The 24,217-nt window shown below is 42.3% G+C and overlaps 1 protein-coding gene across 1 annotated transcript in view; it reads right to left on the minus strand.

The window, feature by feature from the left end:
- Window positions 1-24,217, minus strand: part of LOC149175008 (zinc/iron-chelating domain protein) — a 218,438-nt gene that overhangs the window by 122,111 nt on the left and 72,110 nt on the right. Inside the window, exon 2 of the mRNA XM_089419485.1 lies at window positions 8,095-8,173. Within this exon, the coding sequence (XP_089275611.1) occupies window positions 8,095-8,173 (79 nt within the window). The remainder of the gene's footprint in view (window positions 1-8,094; window positions 8,174-24,217) is intronic.

Raw genomic sequence — 24,217 nt, forward strand, 5'->3', positions numbered from 1 at the left:
GTGTGGCAGGGATCAACGATCAGGATTGATCGTTCAATTTTGTGGGGTCGGGGAGTTAAGTTCTGTTCGCCTTCTTGTTGTGAAACTCATCTCCGTCGTCGGATTAAGACATGGATTGGAAGGCCACGATTCAATAGGTAGGTTGAGTGAGTGCTGGCACAGGCAATCGATCGGCTAGGCATTAGGCAGCTCGTTTAGGGCAGGTTTCCTAAAGGGTTGTCGGTTTTTTGTATTGGGTTAGGGGTTCTTGCCATTGGCGGGTAGCACCCTTGTTTTGAGTCCACCTTGTCGAGTGGATAGTTGTAAAATATGTAAATTATTTTTGCCTTAATGATATAGAAGGTTCTTCTCTTGCTTCAGCAAAAAAAAAATATGATGCTTCATGAAAGTTGAAAGTTGTTTCATTTCATTTTATAACATTTCATTCATGTTAGATATTATTTGTTGTAATGGTTACACTTAGCTTACAAGTACAACTTTGGTGATCAATGATCATAAATGATATATATTGAATTTTGAAAGCATGAAACTTTAAGATTGATGAATCACAAGACTCAATATGTTATGTTACTATGTTACTAACTTGTGGACGTGGTTGATGAAGATTATAACTTCTAGACGATTGTTGTTATATGGTTCAATCTATGTTTTTTTATGTTTTTTATATCTAATTCATAAATCTACATGTTTTTGTTGACATATATGTATCAAAATATAAAAATATAAAATATATATATATTACATAAAAACGCCCCAAGATTCGCTCCCAAACCGGGAGCTTTTGAAAATGTTGCTCCGGCACCCGTTTTCTCTCCCGCTCCTCGCTTTCACTCCCACTCCCAAGTAACACTGGTTGGAGGTAACAACGTTAGCGTTCCTATACTGTCTATTTGGAATCCTCTGATGTTGATTTCTCAAAATTATCAATCATAGTGATAATAGGACCAACAACTACAACAACAATACATGGAATTAAACTTTAAAGGATACTATGCAACATTGTTAAGTTATGGTATGTTCTATGCTTATAACAGTTTACTTCTTTTTCTTATTATATTCCACAGATTAGCAATCACATGTACATAAAGTAAAGTGCAGATAGAACATTAAACGATCGACAGAAAACAAGCCAAGATAAGAGACACAAGATGTGGCGACTAGCCAAGGACAAACCCCACAATGTGTGGGGAAACCCTTTGATCAAATCTTCTTTTATCTTCAATAATTCAGCAGAGAGAAATAGTACAATAAATCTGATTCATATCATCAGTAGCAAACCCTAGATCAGTGGCATCAGCATTAGCGGCTTCTTTATCAAACTAGGGTAGATGATAACTCACAAACCGACCATCGGATTGGCTTCATTCCACCACCAAAAGTTGTGGCTTCCAGTAGAGGTTCGGATGAACCTACAGCGCAGTTCAGATGAGGAGATCTTCTAGGCCACGCAAGTCAATCTTTACTTCTGCAGTTGCAGCTTCAATTTCAGCAGTTTCCGACTTCAAACTAGGGCAGTCGATATCTTGCAAACCGTTCGTCGGATTGACTTCATTCCACCACCAAAAGTTGCGGCTTTCAGAGGAGATCCAAATGGACCTACAGCACAGTTCCAAAGAGGAGATCTTCTAGGCCACGCAGGTCAATCTTTGGATCTGCAGTTGCAGCTTCAGGTTCAACAGCGTCCGGCTTCACATGTGTGAGAGAGAGACCCATTTCTGCGCAGTAGAGAAGAGACTCATTTCTGCGCAGTAGAGAAAGAGAGATGTGATGAGAAGAGTGAGTGCAAATGAGGAAAAGTCCTCTTATATTTATACACAACGTTGGTGTTTGAATAGATGCGACTGTTGGGCTTCTGAGCCTACATGAGTTGTAGGTCGGCTTGATAATAATTCCATAATCAAAATAAATTCATATCTCCATGAATACTCATCGGAATCAGATGATCTTTATATCAATCCTACAACTCTCGACGAGAGGAATCTAATAAAAATATTATCAGTCATGAATAAGATGACCCACATGAAGTTTTGCCCTGGTTGCCAATTTTAACACTCCCTCTCAACCAGGGAGAACTTCATCTGCAATCTGTCTATCGGTCGTTACTATTCATCCATCAAATGCACTGCCCTGTACAGCCTGACCCTTGCCCTGCTCTGCTCTATTTTGCCTGTTCTGCTTTGTCTTGTTCTGCCCTGTACTGATTGGTACTGTTTTGCTCTGTTCTGCTCTGCTCTTGCATTGTTCTGTTCTGCTCTACTTTTGCATTGTTCTGTTCTACTCTGCTTTTGTCCGAATTACGAAGAAGAAGAAATGATCGAGGATGTATCATACTGACTCAAAGTCAGTCTCAACCAACCCGAAGTCAGCGTCATAGTGAGTACAACTCCACTGGTCCTAGACCAGTATCATCCTCCACTGACTCAAAGTCAGTCTCAGAGTGCGTACCACTTGTCCCAGACCAGTCTCAGCCGACCCGAAGTCAACTTCATAGTAAGTACCACTCCTACCACTGGTCCTAGACCAGTATTGCAGTCTCAGAGAGTGTACCACTGGTCCCAGACCAGTCTCAACCGACCTGAAGTCAACGTCATAGTATGTACCACCCTCACTGGTCCTAGACCAGTACTGCACTGACACGAAGTCAGTCTCAGAGTATGTACCACTGGTCCCAGACCAGTCTCAACCGACCCGAAGTCAGCGTCATAGTATGGTACAATTCCTACCACTGGTCCCAGACCAGTATCATTGATCCCAGATCAATGGAGGTCATCCTAGCGTAGGGAGTACGATAGATACAACGATGCGTCCATCGGTACTACTATGGTCCCTAACTTCATTTCCCTGCTCATTGATCAGATGAGAGGTACTTCCCATGAGTCCCAGACTGCGATGCCTCGACAAGAGAACTAATCAATCTTGTCCTCACAGGAGAACACATCAATCCTGCTACAATCGCCATGGAGAACACATCAATCTAGGCCTCACAAGAGAACTAATCATCCTATTCCACAAGAGAGCGAATCATCTTGTCCCACAAGAGAGCGAATCATCTTGTTCCAGTGCGCACCACCAGGGGAGGGTGAGTCACCCTGTGGTTGTATGTTGCTCCAGTAAGAACCACAAGCCCTCAGAGCTCCCAGAGCTCAATGTATGCAACATGCAGGACCCTTGTACAAGGGTTTCTTGACGACTCCAAGTCGTTTGGGAAAATCATAGATTAGATCTTTCCTCGGGGCTTTGACAAGGTGTATCGACCTGTACATCATCTTAATGCGATGGAGCCTCCTTGCTCATCGACTTACCATATCCCAGATGATGTTTATCTGTTGGAGTAATCGACGAATACGGGATTCCTCAATAATCGAATCCCACCTCTGGTTGTTACAGAGAATCACAGTGGTATGTGTTCAAACAGCTCACTGAAGAGCTTCCCCAACCAGACAGCTTCATATGAGATCATACTCGTAGATATGTATCCGGTCTCGGTGGTGCTTATGGCAATCGACTTCTGCTTCCTGCTCATCCATTATATCGAAGAAGAATCCAAAGAGAAACAACACTAAAAAGTGCTCCAGTGATCCTCCACACTACCTGCCCAATCAGCGTTCGAATAATCATGCAGTTTCATATTTCCAGCAATGTATCTCAATCCATTAGTAATTGTGCCATGAAGATATCTTAGAAGATTCTTGGCATCAATCCAGTGAGGCTCAACCAAATATGAACTCACAATGCTAACTGCAAAACATATGTTCGGACGGAGGTTCACTAAGAACATCAATGCGAATGAGTTTATGAAACTCAAAGGCATTTCCCAAATCTGGTCCGACATCACTACCATATACCTTCTAAAAGTTAAGATCCTCAAGGTAGTCACAGGCTTGCAGTCCATCATACCGAATCCTTCCAATATCTTTACAACATATTTTCCTTGAGATAGGAAAATTTCCCTTGGTTTCTGCCATACTTCAAGTCCTTGGTCCTTCATTTCAAATTCAGAAGCCAACTCCTCTTACATTTGTGAATGAGAGGGTCTGCACCTGTTAGAAAGAGGTCATCCACATACAACACCAGTATGAGAGGCTTGTCATCTTCAACCTTAAAGTAAAGGTTAGGATCGGCTTCACTCCTAGTGAATCCCAGCTTCATCAAGTAGCCATCGATCCTCTCATACCATGCTCTGGGTGCTTGCTTCAGCCCATAGAGAGCCTTCTTCAACCTGCATACAGGAGATTTTCGATCATAAATTTCGAATCCTTCGGGTTGCTCCACGTAGACCTCTTCTTTGATCGAGTCGTGTAAGAACGCAGTCTTGACATCCATCTGATGTAGGTTCCATCCTGTGAAGCGGCAAGGGCTATGATCGAGTGGATAGTCGTATATCTGGCAACAGGTGCAAATATCACATCATAGTCTATACCTTCCTTCTGGGAGAAACCACGAGCAACAAAACGAGCCTTATACTTTTCCGTACTTCCATCTGTTGCATGCTTTATCTTGTAAAGCCATTTGGAAGTAACAACTGTCTTGTCCTGGGGTCTGGGAACTACTTCCCAGACATCATTCTTCATGATAGACTCATATTCTTCAGTCATAGCATCCTTCCATACTTGATGCTTGACGGCGTCTGAGAATGATGAAGGCTTATTTTGTATGATCGTGCTCATGATGGTCAGGTATCCCTGATACCTATTAGGTTTCTTACTTTCACGAAAGGTTCCTCGGGGTGCAGCATGTCCTTCAGCATCATCAAGTAGCCCCCTAAGCCATGAAGGCCTCTTCCTAGAAGAGGAAGGCTCATGTGGAGGAGGATCAATCGGATCCATGGGTTCTTCTACATCAGGCATTGATTCATCATCCTTTTCTTTTGGTTCCCTGGTGTCGACTTCTTGAGAGCTCCTCAAAGTCGGAAGATTGTTCACCTTGCTGAGAGCCATATCTTCGTCAAAGGTGACATCATGACTAATTATGACTTCCCTTTGACCGGCTACATAGATTCTATAGCCTTTAGTATCTTCACCATAGCCCACGAAAATTCCCTTCTTTCCAGATGCACCCAATTTATTTATTTTCTCTTTCGGAACATGAAAATATACAGGGCTTCCAAAAATTCTAAAATGAGAAACATCAGGTTTCTTACTAGTGAACTTTTCTTCAGGAGTCTTGGAACCCAATGCTTGATGAGGGCATCGATTTTATACATATACGGCAGTGTTTGTAGTTTCAGCCCATAGAAACTTCGAAAGTCTTTGATCATGTAGCATGGCCCGGACAGCTTCCACAATCGTGCGGTTCTTCCTTCCCGCCACACCATTCTGCTCAGGAGTACATGGTGTAGTAGTCTCCCTCTTAATGCCAGCCTCAGATATGCCTGAGTGAACCAATTGTAATATATCGGAGGTTTTGCTTTGCCTTGAGGGGAATGGTCCCCTTTTGAGCTTTCCTTCGGCACATCTCGAACATACACCTTCTTTCTCTACTTGGAATTCGGGCATCCCTGTTACCATCTGTCTTACATCGGGTAGAGCTTTGTAATGAAGGCGGGCAAACCTCCGATGCCAAAGTTCGGACTGAAGAGTTGTGTCACAAGTCATGACACCTAGCGGACTTCTATCGACCTGATATAATGAATCAACACTAAACCCAAGAGTAAAGGCATCTTTAACATTATTTTTCCATATACATACCTTGCCATTGCTAAAGGTTACCTTGTAGCCTTTGTCTTTCATTGCTGAGATGGACACTAAGTCCTTTTTGATCTCAGATGCATTTAATACATCCTGGATTTTCTAGCCTTCTTGAATGGTTGTCCTCTTCCTCGATCCCCAACTCTCTTCTTACCTTTGTTGTTGAATTTGTTATTCCTTTGATTTGCCATCGGAGGGATTTTGATCATCGTCCCGGTGTGAGTCCTTTCTATCAGGGCACTCCCCTGCATAATGACCTGCCTTATTGCAGATGTAACATCATCCTTTTTTTCCACCCTTAGGTCCAGCCTTTCCTTTTGATTTAGTCCCGAAATTATTTCTTTTCTTAGCATGAGAAGAAAAGGCAGCAGGAGGACCTTTACGCATGGGCATTTCTTGCTCTTCTTCCCTTGTTTCTTCTTGAATGCATCTAGCCATTAATTCCTCGAAACCAGGAATTACATTATAGTTCAGAAGAGTAGTCCTGAACACGACCATTCGGATGCTAATCCTCCAAGAGTCGTGAGTGCCATTTCCTAGTCTATTGTAGATTTCCTTGGAGGTGTCTAGTTCAGAGATGTAGGCCACCAAGTGCTTGTCGATAGAGTCCCTGATGATCTTCTATTTTTACTTCTTTGGTTTTCCATTTGTTCCATGTAGCAGCGGATGCATTTGATGGAGGCTCAACAATATTGCCTCTTACATGGTCCAGCACTCCTGGATCTTCTAGGGTTAGATCGATAGACATCTTTCATCCGTGATAGTCATCTTTCTTACGAAGCTTGTCTTCGGCAGGAAAGAGTGTTGAGGACCCCATAGTTCTTTTGATATAGCCTTGTCAATCTTCTCTTCGGTGATTGCTCTTGCTCTTGCTCGGGCTTTGTCTTCACCTCAGCTTTGATACCATGTTAAGTTATGGTATGTTCTATGCTTATAACAGTTTACTTCTTTTTCTTATTATATTCCACAGATTAGCAATCACATGTACGTAAAGTAAAGTGAAGATAGAACATTAAACGATCGACAGAAGACAAGCCAAGACAAGAGACACAAGATGTGGTGGCTAGCTAGGGACAAACCCCACAATGTGTGGGGAAACCCTTTGATCAAATCTTCTTTTATCTTCAATAATTCAGCAGAGAGAAATAGTACAATAAATCTGATTCATATCAGCAGTAGCAAACCCTAGATCAGCAATATCAGCATTAGCGGCTTCTTTATCAAACTAGGGCAGGCGATATCTCACAAACCGACCGTCGGATTGGCTTCATTCCACCACCAAAAGTTGCGGCTTCCAGAAGAGGTTCAGATGAACCTACAGCGCAGTTCAGATGAGGAGATCTTCTAGGCCACGCAGGTCAATTTTTACTTCTGCAGTTGCAGCCTCAGTTTCAGCAGTTTCCGGCTTCAAACTAGGGCAGTCGATATCTTGCAAACCGTTTGTCGAATTGACTTCATTCCACCACCAAAAGTTGCAGCTTTCAGAGGAGATCCAGATGGACCTACAGCGCAGTTCCAAAGAGGAGATCTTCCAGGCCACGCAGGTCAATCTTTGGATCTGCAATTGCAGCTTCAGGTTCAACAGCATCCAGCTTCACATGTGTGAGAGAGAGACCCATTTCTGCGTAGTAGAGAAGAGACTCATTTCTGCGTAGTAGAGAGAGAGATGTGATGAAAAGAGTGAGTGAAAATGAGGAAAAGTCCTCTTATATTTATACACAACGTTGGTGTTTGAATAGATGCGACTGTTGGGCTTCTGAGCCTACATGAGTTGTAGGTCGGCTTGATAATAATCCCATAATCAAAATAAATTCATATCTCCATGAATACTCATCGGAATCGAATGATCTTTATATAAATCCTACACCTCTCGACGAGAGGAATCTAATAAAAATATTATCAGTCATGAATAAGATGACCCACATGAAGTTTTGCCCTAGTTGCCAATTTTAACATATTACATAAAAACGCTCCGGGATTCGCTCCCAAACCGGGAACTTTTGAAAATGTCGCTCCTGCACCCGTTTTCTCTCCCGCTCCTCGCTTTCGCTCCTGCTCCCAAGTAACACTGGTTGGAGGTAACAGCGTTAGTGTTCCTATACTGTCTATTTGGAATCCTCTGATGTTGATTTCTCAAAATTATCAATCATAGTGATAACAAGACCAACAACTACAACAAAAATACATGGAATTAAACTTTAAAGGATACTATGCAACATAAAACTATCAAGAATTGACAGGAATAATCAATTATGGGAACATTTCACTTGATTAGAGAAAATATAAAAGTGGAAAACAGTTAACAAGCTTGTAGGGGAAAAACTCAATGAACAAACCCCAAATAGGATTCATTTAATAAAATAATAAAAGCAGTAATAAAAGAACAATATGCAAACAACAAACTTACCATGATAAATGGAGCAAGTACGTGTAAGTTTGTCATAATTGATACACCATCCATCTGAACCTATCAAGCTCCAATACAGCTGCATTCAACTTAATAGTTCAAAATTTAATTAGCAAAAAATGGGCTGGTTCTAAATAGCCAAAATAAGTGTTGATCATTCTATGGAATCCATCTTTTGACATTGTTAGTTATTTTTTATATTGTAATGCTCCAAAATACACGAGAACTAACATTACAGTAAAATATACCAAAAAATAACAAAATATCTTGAAATATTTAGAATGTAACCCAAAATACCTCAAATTGTGTACTGATTAGAAAAGATAGGGGAAAGCATAATGTTTCCAAGTGATCGGGTAACACCACCTAACAATATTCAAGTTTGCATTTATAAATTTTTGAGTCATGTGCATGCATTCATATTCCCAAAGAAAATCGAAACAAATTGCAACCTACAAGTTGTCAATTGGGTTTAGCTCGGGCTGTTGGGAGAAATGTTATTATCCTCCCCTCCTGGGTCCAATTCCTACATGCAACATGTTGAGCTTATAATGTGTATTTCTTGTAATGGCTTCGAGACTTCTTGTCTGCACAATCCTTCAAGGACAAAAACATGTATATTCCTTGGATGCAATATAGAGATATTTCTCATGGGGTAAACCAAAAGAAACAATTGCAACCTACAAGTCAACACTGCATTTTGGTAGGCTGCAGTGAAACTTTCAAAGAATATAGTCTATATCATCCCTCTAACAACAAGATAATTAAATGGAGATATGTTGTCTTTGATGCAGTTACTTCCCGTTGTCTGCTAGTATGCTGTTGCATGCTTATTATGAAGGCAGACTGCAGAATGGAGTCTTGTTGGTTGAAAATGGGTTTATAAAACCAATTTTGAAGCTGATGGAAAACTCAAAAAGTCTAAAGTTTGTATTGTTGCTAAAGGGTTCTTCTAGAAAGAGGGCATTTCCTATTCAAAGACTTACTCAAGTTGCTCATATGTACTCACTTTAGATGATCTATTTAGAGATGCTTCATTGAATTAGAAAGTTCATCAAATGGATGTCAAGAGTGTTTTATTCCATGGAGATCTCCAAGAAGAAATCTATATACAACCACCACCTAGGTTCTTACAAAATGGTCATGTTCACTTGGTTTGTAACGTCAAAAAATCTCTATATGGTCTTAAGCAAGCACCTTGCGCTCGGTATGAGAAGATTCAGAAGTTCTTAATCCATGGTGGCTTCACTCACTATGAGGTTGAGCATAATCTCTACAATAGGCATCACAATGGCAATACTCTTATCATTGTGCTATATGTAGCTGATCTCCTCTTGATTGGTCAATCCATGGGCATGATCAATGATATTAAGCAGTGACTCTCAGATTCAAGGGAAACTATCAAGTGTTGTTCTCTCTTACAGTTGAACTTATTTCTCTATCTAGCGCACTTACTCTTTAGTTCACTCTCTCTCTCTAGGGTTGTGCTCCTTGTTACCGCCAGATTTAGCAAGCCTAGTCCAAAGCCTCACTAGGCAACCTAGGTCTTATAGTGACAACAGGTCAGCCATCATTCTCACCTCAGTGGCTTCTCTCCAATTGTTTAGTGGTGGATATTAACCTCACAAATGAGGCTTCCCTACAAAAGATTACCAGCAGGATGTGTAATGAAGGAGGGCTCAATGGTGATGCAAGGTCTAATAATTGAAGGAAAAGGTATTGGCTAAACCTTGAAGGGTGGTTCAAATACACTTTTCCAAGACCTTTATAAATAAGAAGGCTGTTATAAGTTAGGGTTTTTATAATATGCAGATTTAGGGCATGCAATGGCATATAGCAGCTTAAGAAAATAGCTTGTGAATGATAGGATCTACAAAAGAGGCAATCTAGGGTTAAGTAAACAATGGTTTTTATAGTTGAAAATGCATATGACAGCAATTAAAATGAAGATGCCCTAACTTTGGACTTGGAAGTGACGATATGCAATTAATGCTAGATTTTGCCTTTTCATATTTATTAAATGCAATCCCTTTCAATAAGGCAATAATGAATGGATACTAAATTGCTATTAATTTATTAAATGCATAGTTAAGCTAACCCTAACCTTGGTTACCATAAATTGAAAAAAAGGAAATCTAAATCAATGTTGTGGAAATTGGCAACGGAATAAAATCAACGAGGGTTCGAAAAACGAAAAAATTGTAAAAATCAAGAAAATATCAGTAAAAACCGAAAAAACATCAACAAAATTAAATTAAGAAAAAAAAGTGATTTAAGGCAATTGTTTGGATTGACTCACGCTTTTTACAATTTTATCCCAATTTCTTCAGACTTAAAAATTGGTCATTTTTTTGGCCGATAAAATCGACGCCCAAAAAAAACCACGATGTGGTGATGTTATCGCGATGTTTGCAACACTAAATGACCACCACAAGCTAGTCTAGTGTCTTCTCTCAATTGGACAATATCAATGATGGCAAGGTCAATGATGGAGGATCTTGGATGAGGTGGGTGGAGGACTAAGAAGCCTCTGTTGGAAACCATAGCAATGTTGTTTAAGTGGAGATTGTAGATCAAAGTTGGCATACATAAAGTTATTTTCATGGATTTTAAAAAGACTAATTTTACAAAGCATAAAGAAACAAGATTTCATAAAGATATTGCACTTTTTAATATGGCACAAAGAAACACTAATTTCAAAAATTTGCATGCAAAATGGAAGAAAATCAGCAATAAACTTACACCATTCAATCAAGAATCACTTCATCAATCTGAGGCAAGCCTCCTCATGCAAAAATATCCCTCCCAAGACAATTCGCTCCACCAAGATCACATTGCATCTAAGAGAAAAGAACAAGAGAGCTAGTGTGCACTTCTTAAAAGAAAAAGGAGGGAGATGAAGAGTGATGACCCAAAATGAAAGTGGCTCCCCTCTATTTATATGAGGGTAACCAAGTCACTTTTTATTAATTTACAAGTGAAAGCCTTAAAAGTTTACTTGAGCATTCAACTAGGCATAAAAGGTCACAAACCAACCTTAAGATAACTTCAAAACATGACAAATACATCAAAATAGTCCACATATGTGGGAATAAGCTCTCCATGATGAAATTATCCTCTCAAAATGGTCAATCTCTATCAAGTGACAAAGAGGTTCATAAGTGCTCCTCACTCAAAGAAATCATCAAAGTGCAAGGGTATATCTCCAAGAAATGTTTCCTCCACCATTACATCATCTCCAATCACATCGAGGTGGAGTGGCAGGCTCTGAAGCAAGCATTAGTACATGGGCATGATGTGCTATTCCTCTCAAGTCATATCATTAATAACCATCCTCATTTGTGCTATGGAACAAGGCCACATCCATCAAATAGGGTCAAGGCCAACCAGGGGGAATCTTGGGTTCGTCAAGGTACATCATCAAACAAGCCAATGCCTTGGCTTCCTAGTATAGTGTTTAAGCATATGGAAGTGTAGTAAGGGGAATACAACCATGTGGGGTCTCATCAAGGCCCAACATCCATCTCATGAAGGAAATGCTAGGGCTACAAGGTCATGTCTACTCTCAATAATGGACAACATGTCCTCTGAAAGGTGTTATCTATGTGTTAAGTCTTCATTTAAAGGATCTTTACTACATGAGTGATGAACCACCTGAAACACACCCTTAAGATCAAGTGAGATCAACATCATCAAGGACAAAAACCATTAAAGTATCATTGTGAGCCATATTCAATGTTAGGGGCATAAAAATAGTTCACACAAACCTTGCCTTCCAATGTCTTTCTAGCTCAAGATTCATATGCAAGTTACCACACTTGTGTTAGGGATGAATATGCCTCAAAACCTATTAGATGCTTTCAGTCCCCAAGGGGAAGGAGATGTCACAAATAGACCCAATCCATATGTGCATGTGATAATGATGGTAATGGAGTGGGCAAGACTTCAAGGAAGATGGCCATAGCCATGTGTTGATTTGGGGTAGCATCGGATGTGCACTAGCCACGAAACTTGGTCGATAGGCTAAGGCACATGAGATCTCCAATACCTAAAAAGGGTTTGGGCAGATTCTAAACAGTTTGGGAGATATTAAAATAATTAATATTTTTAATGTAATCCCTAAGTCTAAACTTAGGGAAAATAGAATATTAATGTAGATTAATATGAAACTATGTTAGAATGGTCCAAAAGTCATGGATCAAGCCAGATCTAATCTTAGTCGTTGATTAGGGACTTAATCTCGGCTGTTGATTTGTCAACGAGAAAAATATAAGAGGAGGCTTGAGGATCACTTGGAGAACACACTGAGGGAGACCAGTCAGTTTAATTTTTGGAACGAGGTTAGCTGAGAATGTAAGCAGTCAAAAGGCAGCAAGTATGGAACAGAGAGACGGGAGATCAGCGTAGAACCAAAAGAGGCAGACGCAGGGCCAAAGGGAGCCACGCAGAGGCAGCACAGACTGCGCAGAGCCAGCAAGGCCTGCGTCATCCACGCAGAGGCTGCAGAAGTGATGCAGAAGGCTAGAGAGGTTGCGCAGAGTCTCAACAGGCTGACGCAGAGGGTTTCAGGCCTCGCAGAGGCCTGCAGGGCTAATGCTGGGATCAAAAGAAGTGCTAGAGAATTTGTCTTTCTGTGGGTAAAGCCAGTTTGTCACCCTGTTGTACTAGAAAATTGCTGAATGATAAAATCCTCCCTTGCTGCACCGATTTTCCCACGTTGGGTTTTTCTGGGGACATTAGTCCAAAATATCTGTGTCAATGTGTTGATTCTTGTGCATATGTTTGTTTCTGTATTACAGTGTGATATTTACAACAGTGTTTATTTTAATGTTTATTGAAGTGATTTCATAAACAACTTATGGTGGAATAAGTAGGAAAAGTAAATCAGTTGCTGCACTGATAGAATTTTCACATGGTATCAGAGCGAGTAATCAAAGACAGGAAGGGAAAATCAGTTATGGGTCGAGACCACGATGCAAAGGCATCCACCTCAGGGTACTCACGCAGATTTTCAGAAGATTGCACAAGAGAGAGATTTCGATTTTTCTATGTTGGCTTCTAGGCTGGAAGAACAAGTGGTGTGCATGACTAGTGTTGCATCATCAAAAGTATGGTATATAGACAGTGGAGCCTCATGGCATATGACGGGAATCAGGGAGTGTTTCTCATAATATCGAGAAGAAAAGATGAACTTTCAGATCACCATGGGGAACAAGGCAAAGTGTACTCCAGTAGGGAAGGGTACCATAGTTTTTTAGACAGAATCGGGAGAGCGGTTCCGTACCACAAATGTGCTACATGTACCAGGATTGGGGATGAACTTACTTTCCATGTCACAACTACAAGGCAAGGGCTATAATGTCTACTTCATCAAGGAAAAGGTATACGTCAAACACTTGAGCTAGAAAAAGAAAGTGCATATCGGGATCAAAAGTAATCGGTTGTATAGATTACAACTAGAATCACCAATGGCACTAATAGGCAGTCATAGGGACAAGGACTTGAACGAACTATGGCACAGAAGGATGGGTCACTTGCACCATGGAGCTCTGAGTCTCAGGAGCACTGTAACAGGAGTTCCGGATCTGAGTACGGAATGAGATTATGTATGCAGGGGATGTGCTCTAGGAAAGTATGCCAAGGCGACATTTCCTAGGAGGAAACACAGGGCCAAGAGTGTACTAGGACTGATACGCTCAGATATCTGCGGATCTATGTCTGTCAAAGCTCTCAGTGGTGCCGAGTATTTCCTTACCTTCATTGATGACCACTCAAGGAAAACTTGGATTTATTTTCTGAAAACCAAGGATGAGGTTTTTTGTCGATTCAAGGAGTTTAAGGCTCTGGTGGAGAATCTGACTGGGGAGAAAATAAAAGTTTTGCGCTCAGATAATGGTGGAGAGTATGTCGACAAGGACTTCACTGATTATTGTGCTAAGGAGGGCATCAGAAGAGAGTGGACAGCTCCCTACAATCCGGAGTAGAATGGGGTAGCAGAAAGAAAGAACAGGACTATTATAGAAGTAACTAGGGCCATGTTGTAGGATCAGGATATGCCAAAATTCCTGTGGGCAGAAGCATGCAACACAGCTGTCTATGTTCAGAACAGGACTCCTCATCGGGCATTGGGCAAGATTACTCCAGAGAAAGTCTTCACTGGGAAGACGCTTGAAGTTAGTCATTTCAGGATATTTGGGAGTTTAGCATATTGCCGCATACCTGAAGAAAAGAGGAAGAAGTTGGATCAGACTGCAAAAAGGGATATCTGGTGGGATATAGCGAGAACGCTAAAGCATACAGAATCTATCTTTGAGGGAGCAGGAAGGTAGTAGTATGACGAGATGTAAAGTTCATGGAGGACAGAGCTTTCAGAAGATCTCGTGAAATGCCTTCCGAGGAGCAGTCGAAAGAGGATCCGTTGGTCATGCCTCTTCAACCAACAGAAGTGAAGAATGCTTCCTCAAGTCAGGAAGATTCTCAAGATGAGGAGGAGGAGAGAACAGAAGCAACTGTTGGTAGAGGAAGAACTAGCAGGAAACTTCGTCAGATTCTACATGATGCAGAGAAATTCATCGGTGAGCTAAGGAACAGTAAGAGGTAATGAAAACAGCCAAACAGATATCAGGCGTTAGTAGCTCAGGCTGGAGAGCTTGCCAATTTCAAGGAGGCAACTCAGCATCAGGTCTAGCTAGATGCGATGGTAGAGAAGTATAACTCCATAATGGTGAACGATGTCTGGGAGGTGGTGTCAAGACCTCAAGACAGATCTGTGGTAGGTTCAAGATGGATCTACAAAATCAAATATGTTGCGGACGGCAGTGTTGAGAAATACAAGGCCAGGTTTGTGGCTAAGGGGTATGCTCAAAAGGAAGGGATTGACTATGAGGAAACCTTCGCCCTGGTAGCCAGGTATACATCTATTAGGACCGTGATATCTCTTGCAGCCCAAATGGGATGGGAGATCCATCAGTTGGATGTCAAGACGGCAAGAGTAATAGAAGAAGAGGTATACATTGAACAACCAGAGGGCTTTGAAACTCATGAGAAGAAGTCTCATGTATGCAGACTGAAGAAAGCCTTGTATGGGTTGAAGCAGGCACCGAGAGCATGGTATGGTCGAATAGATGGCTACTTGCAGAAGATGGGGTTTGTCAAGAGTGACGCGGATCCGAATCTCTACTATTTGGTCATAGAGAACGAGCCGCTTATCTTAGTATTATATATGGATGATCTCTTTCTGACAGGATCATCCAGACTCATTGAGGACTGCAAGAAGAATCTAACCACAGAGTTCGATCTGAAGGATCTGGGACGAATGCCCTCCTTCCTAGGGTTGGAAGTTTGGCAACAGAAAAGGAGAAATCTTCCTTGGGCAAGGGAGGTATGCTACAAATATCCTGAAAAGATTCGAGATGGGAGACTGTAGACCTATAGCTATACCAATATTCACCAACTGGAAGAAGATTGATGCATCCGAAGACAAGGATGTAGATCCCACCCTATACCGACAGCTGATAGGGTCCCTAATGTATTTGGTCAACACCAGACCAGATATTTGCTACGCTATCAACACCATCAGTCAGTTCATGGTGGAACCAAAGAGGGCACGCTGGGCAGCAGCGAAACACGTTCTTAGGTATTTACAGGGAACAGTTGATTATGGGCTCTTGTACACAAAGGGGAAGGATATCAGGTTGAGTGGATTTACTGATGCAGATTTGGCAGGAAGTTCAATGGATCGGAAAAGCACCTCTGGGTACTATTTCAACATTGGTTCAGGAATGACCTCCTGGTGCAGTAAGAAACAGAAGTTCGTGGCTCTGAGCTCATCTGAGGCAGAATATATGGCAGCAAGCACAGCTTTGTGTGAGGGCATATGGCTTAGAAAACTGTTGGTGGACCTATTTAGAAGAAATATGGAGGCAACCACGATCATGTGCGATAATCATCAAACTCTTTGAGAATCCAGTGTTTCATGATAGGTTGAAGCATACTGATATCCGGTGTCACTTTGTCAGAGACTGTGTCCAACGAGGAGCTGTACAGTTGAGCTACACTCCTACAAGAGAACAGGTGGCTAATATCCTCACCAAGGCCCTTGGAAAGTCAAAAGTTGACTACTTCAGGGAAAAGATGGGGATGGTAAAGAACCCCTTTCAAAAGTAGAAATGAGTGCATTACCAGAACGAATAAAGAGGGAGTTGCAGTGCAGATGTAGTGTTGGGAGAAAGGACCAGCAACAGCACAGATGCAGAGGGAGTTGTCGCATAGTTTTAAAAAACGGTCGTTTCGATACCAAAACGGCTGAGTTGATCCGAGTTGATGCCCTCCGGAGTGACTTGGCCTATGAAACGGCTCGTTTGGCCGAGTCATGGCTGACTCGGCCAACTCGGCCGTTTCCGTATTGACTCGGCCGAGTCATACACAGCGGCCCGTAACCCAAAATAAACAGCGATTTAACCATTTTTTAATGAATTTTTTTGGTGTTTGCTGATTGGTTTGGACTCCAAGCTGTTGTGTGAATAAGTTAAATGTCATTTGGGGTCCATTTCCCCCTCCCAAGCCCTATTTAACACACTCAAATGCTCTCTACTATTGATATGCTATTCAAATTACATGGTAATGTTAAATTCTTAAAGTAAAAGTGACATTCTCCTTAATCTTCATTTTCATCATTTTACTGAAATTTTTAACATTACCATGAAATGACTCAGGATGTTTGAGAGTGGTGTCAGCCTCATTGGATTTCATATGGAGAAAGTAGAGTTTTAGATTTCATTCAAAATCCAGCAGACTTATCAATTTTTCAGGATTTCAGGATCAGAGGATTGCAATGTTTCCATTGAATTTTGTCATGTATTAGGGTATGGAACTCGTATTTAATCAAGAGCACCAATCCCTCTATGTACCTTTATGTTAGTGACATTGGTTGTCGAACTCCTCTGGGATTCACTCCCAAACCAGGAGCTTCTAAAAATGTCGCTCCCGCTCCCGTTTTCGCTCCTGCTCCCAAGTAACACAAAGAAGAGAAACCGTTTGGATCAAAAACAGTTAAATGATCTAGTTTATGTCCAATACAACCTCCAACTCAGACGAAACCATTTGTTGAACAAAAGACCTGATTCAAATCCCATTGTGTTGGAAGACATTGATCCAACATCAGATTGGGTAGTGGAGAGTCGTCCAGCAGAGTTTGATCCTGATGAGGATCTTGATTTAGATTTAGATATCGAGACATCAGTTGAACTTGAACATGCTGTTCAGTTGAATGCAGATCCCAATCTACCAGCCTCAGTCTCACAGCCAACAAGGACTCCAGTTGTAGGTGCTTCCTCTGCTCAGCCACGACAGAAGTGCAACCGCATATCTACTCTATCTCAGCTTGCATCTGCTGCAGTTGCACAGCCTGCTAGTGGTACCACTTCTACAGCTACAGTTGGAGATGATGATGATGATGAGGAGCCATGGGGCCCCTTGTCTGACTCTGATGATGATCCAAAGATTGATCGACATGATCTTGGCTCCTCTGGCAGTAGTTACTAGCCAGTAGCTGTAGTACTAGTACTGGAGTCTGGTCACAGTTTACTTTTGTTGTAGAGGCCATTTCTAGCCTCCTTGGTTATGTGTTTTTTGTTTTGAGTCTTTGATCATGTATGACAGTTGACTATGTATTACCATTGGGTACCATTTTGATATAATGAATTGGTTCATGAGCCTACTTTGATCATATGTTGTCTTCCATCTATATTATAATGCTGTGTGTTTGGAAACATGAATGAAAATCTTTAAAATTATGTTTTTTTATAGAAAAAATAAATATTTAATGTATTTTTTACAACGACCGAGTCATGAAATCGAGCCGGCCGAGTCATTACCGTTTCGGAGTCGGAGTCGGAGTCGATCCTCAGCCGAGTCGTAGTCGGAGTCGGAGTTTTAAAACTATGAGTTGTCGTACAGATGCAGTAGCAGTCGCAAAGCCATGGGCAGCAGTATAGGATACAAAGTGCAGAGGACGTTGGGCAAGAAGGCTTAGCATCAGCACAGGAGCCGATGCCAGATGATTAGGGTGATGCTCAGTGAGGAGTATTGCCAAAGCACAGTCCTCGCTAAGAGGGGGTGTTGATTTGGGTCGCATCGGATGTGCTCTAGCCACGAAACTTGGTGGAGAGGCTAAGGCACATGAGATCTCCAATACCCAGAAAGGGTTTGGGCAGATTCTAAACAGTTTGGTAGATATTAAAATAATTAATATTTTTAATGTAATCCCTAAGTCTAAACTTAGGGAAAATAAAATATTAATGTGAATTAATATGAAACTGTGTTAGAATCGTCCAAAAGTCATGGATCAAGCCAGATCTAATCTTAGCCATTGATTAGGGACTTAATCTCAGCCATTGATTTGTCAACGAGAAAAGTATAAGAGGAGGCTTGAGGGTCACTTGAAGAACACACTGAAGGAGACTAGTCAGTTCAATTTCTGGAGCGGGGTTAGCTGAGAAATTGAACCAGTGATCTGGTGAGCAGTCAGGAGGCAACAAGTACGGAACAGAGAGATGGGAGATCAGCGCAGAGGCAAAAGAGGCAGATGCAGGGCCAGAGGGAGCCACGCAGAGGCAGCAAAGACTGCGCAAAGCCAGCGGGGCCTGCGTCATCCACACAAAGGCTGCAGGAGTGACGCAAAAGGCCAAAGAGGTTGCGCAGAGTCTCAACAGGCTGACTCAGAGGGTTTCAGGCCACGAAGAGGCCAGCAGGGTTGATGCTGGGATCAAAAGAAGTGTTGGAGAATGTAAGCTAGTTTGGCACCCTGTTGTACTAGAAAATGGTTGAATAATAAAATCCTCCCTTGCTGCACCGTTTTCCCACATTGGGTTTTTCCGGGGACAATAGTCCAAAATATCTGTGTCAATGTGTTGATTCTTGTGCATATGTTTGTTTTTGTATTACGGTGTGATATCTGTAGCAGTATTTATTTTAATGTTTATTGAAGTGATTTCATGAACAACTTATGGTGGAATAAGTAGGAAAAGTAAATCAATTGCTACAGTGATAGAATTTTCATGGTACTAGCTAAAGGGGGTCCAACACCTCTAAGTACTATAATGAGAAAAGAGAGCAATTTTGGAGGCATGAATTACACATTTTCTTGGCCTGTTTTTGTTGATTTTTTTCTACAAGATGAATAATAGAAACCAAATTCCTAATCTGATAACTACTACCTAATGATATTTAACAATTTATCTTTATGCCACTAATATCATTGAGCAATTATACACAAAAAATCTTTACAATGATGCAACAAAAATAGTAAGATCATAAAGAGACAACCATGCACAATAGAGACAACAATTTTTTTCCCTAGGAAACCAAAACTTGGGAGAAAACTTAGCAACTCTTCTTTGTTGATTTGGGGTAGCATCGAATGTGCTCTAGCCATGAAAATTGGTGAAGAGGCTAAAGCAAATGAGATCTCCAAGACCCAGAAATAGTTTAGACAGATTGTACCCGGTTTGAGAGATATTAAAATAATTAATATTTTTAATGGAGTTCCTAAGTCTAAACTTAGGAAAAATAAAATATTAATGGGTATTAATATAAAACTGGGTTGGAAGGTTCCAAAAGTCATGGATCAAGCCAAATCTAATCTTAGTCGTTGATTAGAGATTTAATCTCGACCGTTGAAGGACCAACGAGAAAAGTATAAGAAGAGGCTTGAGGGTCAGTTGGAAGATACACCAAAGTGATCAGTCATCCATTTTGCTAGAGTAGGGTTGCTAAGCAAAAGTGAATCAGTGATCAGCAACGAGGGGCGGTGAGTACTGGACAGAAAGGCAGAGACAATACTGAAAGACCAGCGCAGAAGCAAGGAGAGCGAGAGCAGCAGTCAATTTAGGCCACGCAGAGCCTAGCAGAGACAACGCAAAGGCCAGAGGAACTGCGTCATCCACATAGAGGCTGCTGGAGCGACGTAGAGGGTCCCAGAGGCTGCGCAGTGCCTTTGAGGGCTGACACAGAGGGTCCTGGGGCTGATGCAGGTCAGCAGGAGGCTAACGCAAAGGCCAGAAGGGCCAGCGCTGAGCTTTAGAGTCGTCAGAGAGGGTTACGTGGGACAGATTTTCTGAATACCTATTTCCGAATATTGCTATTGTGTATTTTTCTCTTTCGGGTGAGCTTGTTAGGCACCTAGTTGTACTCAAGGAAATACTACATAATAATATACCCTCAGAATAGCTGCACCGGTTTTCCCGCATTAGGTCTTTCCGGGGACATTTGTCCAAAAATAACGATGTCACTTGTGTGTTTGTTTTCTTTCAACTATTGATCTGTAAATGATTGAGACTGTATTGTGTTTATTTCGATGTTTATATGTTTAAATAACTTGTTGGTAATTAACAAGTAGGAGAAATAAACTAGAAGAATACAGATAAAATTTCTAACGGGTAATACTCAGAAATTTCAACATGGTATCAAAGCGTGGTTGCAGATCACAGGAGAGCTGAAGGCATCAGCTGAGCAGAGCATTTGCAGCAGAATCAGCTCTCCCGAGTGACCGTAGTTGATCCTTGCAGAAGCGACAAAGGGAGGATTGATGCAGAGGGACTGCGTCATCATTCTGGGCCTGAGAGAGGCCAGCACAGAGGCTAAGGAGGGCAAAAAGAGGCTAATGCAGAGGCCAGGACAGCCGACGCAGCTGGTAGAGGGAGTTGTTTTGCCGGTGTCGGGATTGCGCAAAGCCAAGAGGCTCAATCCTTCAGTTGCTGGGGCAAAGGGAGCTGTGGGAAATTTGCGAGAGCGAAGCTGGTGGGGTACTGTGGTCAGAATAGTACCTAACAGGGAAAAACGAAGGTAGAGGGAGTTGCTGCCGAGGCGGATTTCTAGCCCAAGAATCCGGACCAGTGTTGCACGATCGGAGAGGGGCAACTTGACGTTGGAAAAAGGATTTCCAGGAGGGAAATCGGGACACAGAGGGAGTCCAGAAGTGAACTTCCAGACGAGAAGTAGAGAGACTCGGAGGAGCCGAACCGAGAACTTCCAGACGGGAAGTAGAGAAACTCAGCAAGAGTCGAACCGAGAACTTCCAAGCGGGAAGTAAAGAGACACGGAGGAGTCGACAAAGAAGCATAAAGAGATGGTCGTGAATGGGCTGAGAGATTAGGATACGCTGGACGGAGCGTCCAACTTTGTGTTTTGGAAGGCCAGGATCTTGTCCATTCTAGACAGACATTGTATCAAGGGCTTCACCTTGAGAGTAATGGCTATCCTAGTTGACCCGATAGCTAATGAAAGATACGAGGAGGCAATGGCTAAGGCAAAGTGCATCATCCTTGATGGGGTCAAGGATCATGTGGTCCAACATATTGCCGAGAAGGAAATGGCAAAGGAGATGTGGGACCAACTCCTTCCATGCAGAGGAAGATGCTCCTTGAGAATCAGCTATGGTCATACCAAATGCAGAAGGGAGAGTAGATAGATCTCTTCCTCGGTCGGTTGAAGGAAATCCGAGACCAACTGGGGCCACGCCGGGTTAGGGGTTGATGGTGAGGACCGCACTTAACGCAGTCTCCGAGGAGTGGGAGACATTTGTCCAGAGCATACTGGGCAGGGCGAGTCTTCTAGATTGGGAAGAATTGTGGGCAGCTCTTCGCCAAGAGGAGATCAGATGGCTAACCAAGACAAGAAGTAGCAGCAAAGGAGTTCGGATCAAGAAGGAAGAGGAAGAGGATGCAGCCCTGGCATCTGCGAGAAAGCAGGAGAAGAGGAAGAAGAAGGACCTCTCCAAGGTCAAGTCAATCCACTATGGGGAACTGGGTCATTATGCGAACCAGTGTCCGAGGAAGAAGAACAAGGGAGAGGCGTCTGACTCTAAGGCAACACCAGCGAAGGCGGAGAAAGAAGTCGAGGAGGATGACGATTCTGCCATGAGTGCTCATGTGCCACTAGAGAAGAAGTGAGGAGACATCGAGTTGTAGTCAGGAGGACTACAAGCGATGAGGGGCAGGATCCTTGAGGTGCTTAACCTCTTGGATTAACCTTTCTACGAGAGCCCCAAAGAGAGAGTAGAAGGACTAGCGGATGTAGGTAGAGACGGATACAAATGAAGCGGCAGAGAGTGCTATAGTGCAGGAGTCCCGGGTAGCGCGAGGCTAGCAGGCTGCAACAGTGTGAGAGGCACGGAGAGTGTTGCACCAGTGCAGGATGGCACAGAGAGGTGTGCAACGATGCGAGATGCAGGGAGTTGTTGCAGTAGTGCAAAGGCAAGTAGAGGGAGCACTTGTTAGCGACAGAGAGAGCTTCAGCGTCGGGAGTGTTTCTAGCCTGATAGGGATGTCTGAAGTTGGGTGGATCAGTTACTTACTTCTCAATAACTGAGTTGCAGTGCAGTAGCACGATGCAACATGATGAGAGGGTGTTGCAGTGCAGATGCAGTGTTGGGGGAAAGGACCAGCAGTAGCACGGATGAAGAGGGAGCTGCCGTACGGATGCAGCAATGGCAGTGGTAGGGCCATGGGTAGCAGTACAGGATGCAGTAGTGCAGAGGATGTTAGGCAGGAAGGCCTAGCATCAGCACAGGTACTGATGCCAAATAATCAAAGTGATGCTCAGTGAAGAGTATTACTAGAGCACAGTCCTTGCTAAAAGGGAGTGTTGATTTGGGGTAGCATCGGATGTGCTCTAGCCATGAAAATTGGTGGAGAGGCTAAAGCACATGAGATATCCAAGACCCAGAAATGGTTTGAATAGATTGTACCCAGTTTGGGAGATATTAAAATAATTAATATTTTTAATGGAGTTCCTAAGTCTAAACTTAGGAAAAAATAAAATATTAATGGGTATTAATATAAAATTGGGTTAGAAGGTTCTAAAAGTCATGGATCGAGCCAAATCTAATCTTAGTCGTTGATTAGAGATTTAATCTCAACCGTTGAAGGACCAACGAGAAAAGTATAAGAGGAGGCTTGAGGGTTAGTTGGAAGAAACACCAGAGTGATCATTCATTCATTTTGCTAGAGCGAGGTTGCTAAGAAAAAGTGAATCAATGATCAGTAGCAAGGGGCAATGAGTACTGGACAGAGAGGCAGAGATAGTACTGAGAGACCGGCACAAAAGCAGGGAGAGCGAGAGCAGCAGTCAGTTCAAGCCACGCAGAGCCTAGCAGAGACAGCACAGAGGCCAGAGGGACTGTGTCATCCACGCAGAGGCTGCTGGAGTGACACAGAGGGTCCCAGAGGTTGCGCAGTGCCTCAGAGGATTGACGCAGAGGGTCTTGGGACTGACGCAGGTTAGCAGGAGGCTGACGCAGAGGCCAAAAGGGCTAGCGCTGAGCTTCAGAGTCACCGAAGAGGGTTTCATGGGACAAGTTTTCTGAATACCTATTTCCGAACATAGAGGTATTGTTGCCATGTATTTTTCTCTGTCGGGTGAGCCGGTTAGGCACCCAGTTGTACTCAAGGAAATACTACATAATAATATACCCTCATAATAGCTACACCAGTTTTCCCGCATTGGATTCTTCCAGGGACATTTGTCCAAAAATATCCGTGTCACTTGTGTGTTTGTTTTCTTTCAGCTATTGATCTGTAAATGGTTGAGACTGTATTGTGTTTATTTCGATGTTTATATGTTTAAATAACTTGTTGGTAATTAACAAGTAGGAGAAATAAACCAGAAGAATACAGATAAAATTTCTAACGGGTAATACTTAGAAATTTCAACATTCTTTTAGGAGAAATTTTCTTCAGCAAAGTTTGCAAATCCAAATTGTCTAGAATTCTATGCCAAAATTCCAAGTCCAAACTTTAGTCAAATTCGTTCTCTATTTGTTCCCATGTGTGTCTAATATAGAAGAGCGATGATGATGAGAGAGTGATCAAATGAAGTATCACATCATATATATATATATACAAGTCGAATGGGTGCATTTACCCCAAGGGACACACCCTTTAATGGTGAGACCGACTTGTCTCTTTTGAGCCTACATGAAACCCATAAATAAAATATATTTTATTTTAATTTCCATAATCCCTCTAGACCAACTTAGGAGGCCTCTTGGCATGCAGGAATACCTCCAGATGCTACACAAAAGTCAACACTCCCTCTTAGCGAGGGAGGTATTCTCCTTGGCTGC

Source organism: Pinus tabuliformis, chromosome 4_1 (assembly GCF_031772625.1).
Source record: "Pinus tabuliformis cultivar Carrire ecotype Pingquan chromosome 4_1, CPIR1, whole genome shotgun sequence".
NCBI lineage: Eukaryota > Viridiplantae > Streptophyta > Pinopsida > Pinales > Pinaceae > Pinus > Pinus tabuliformis.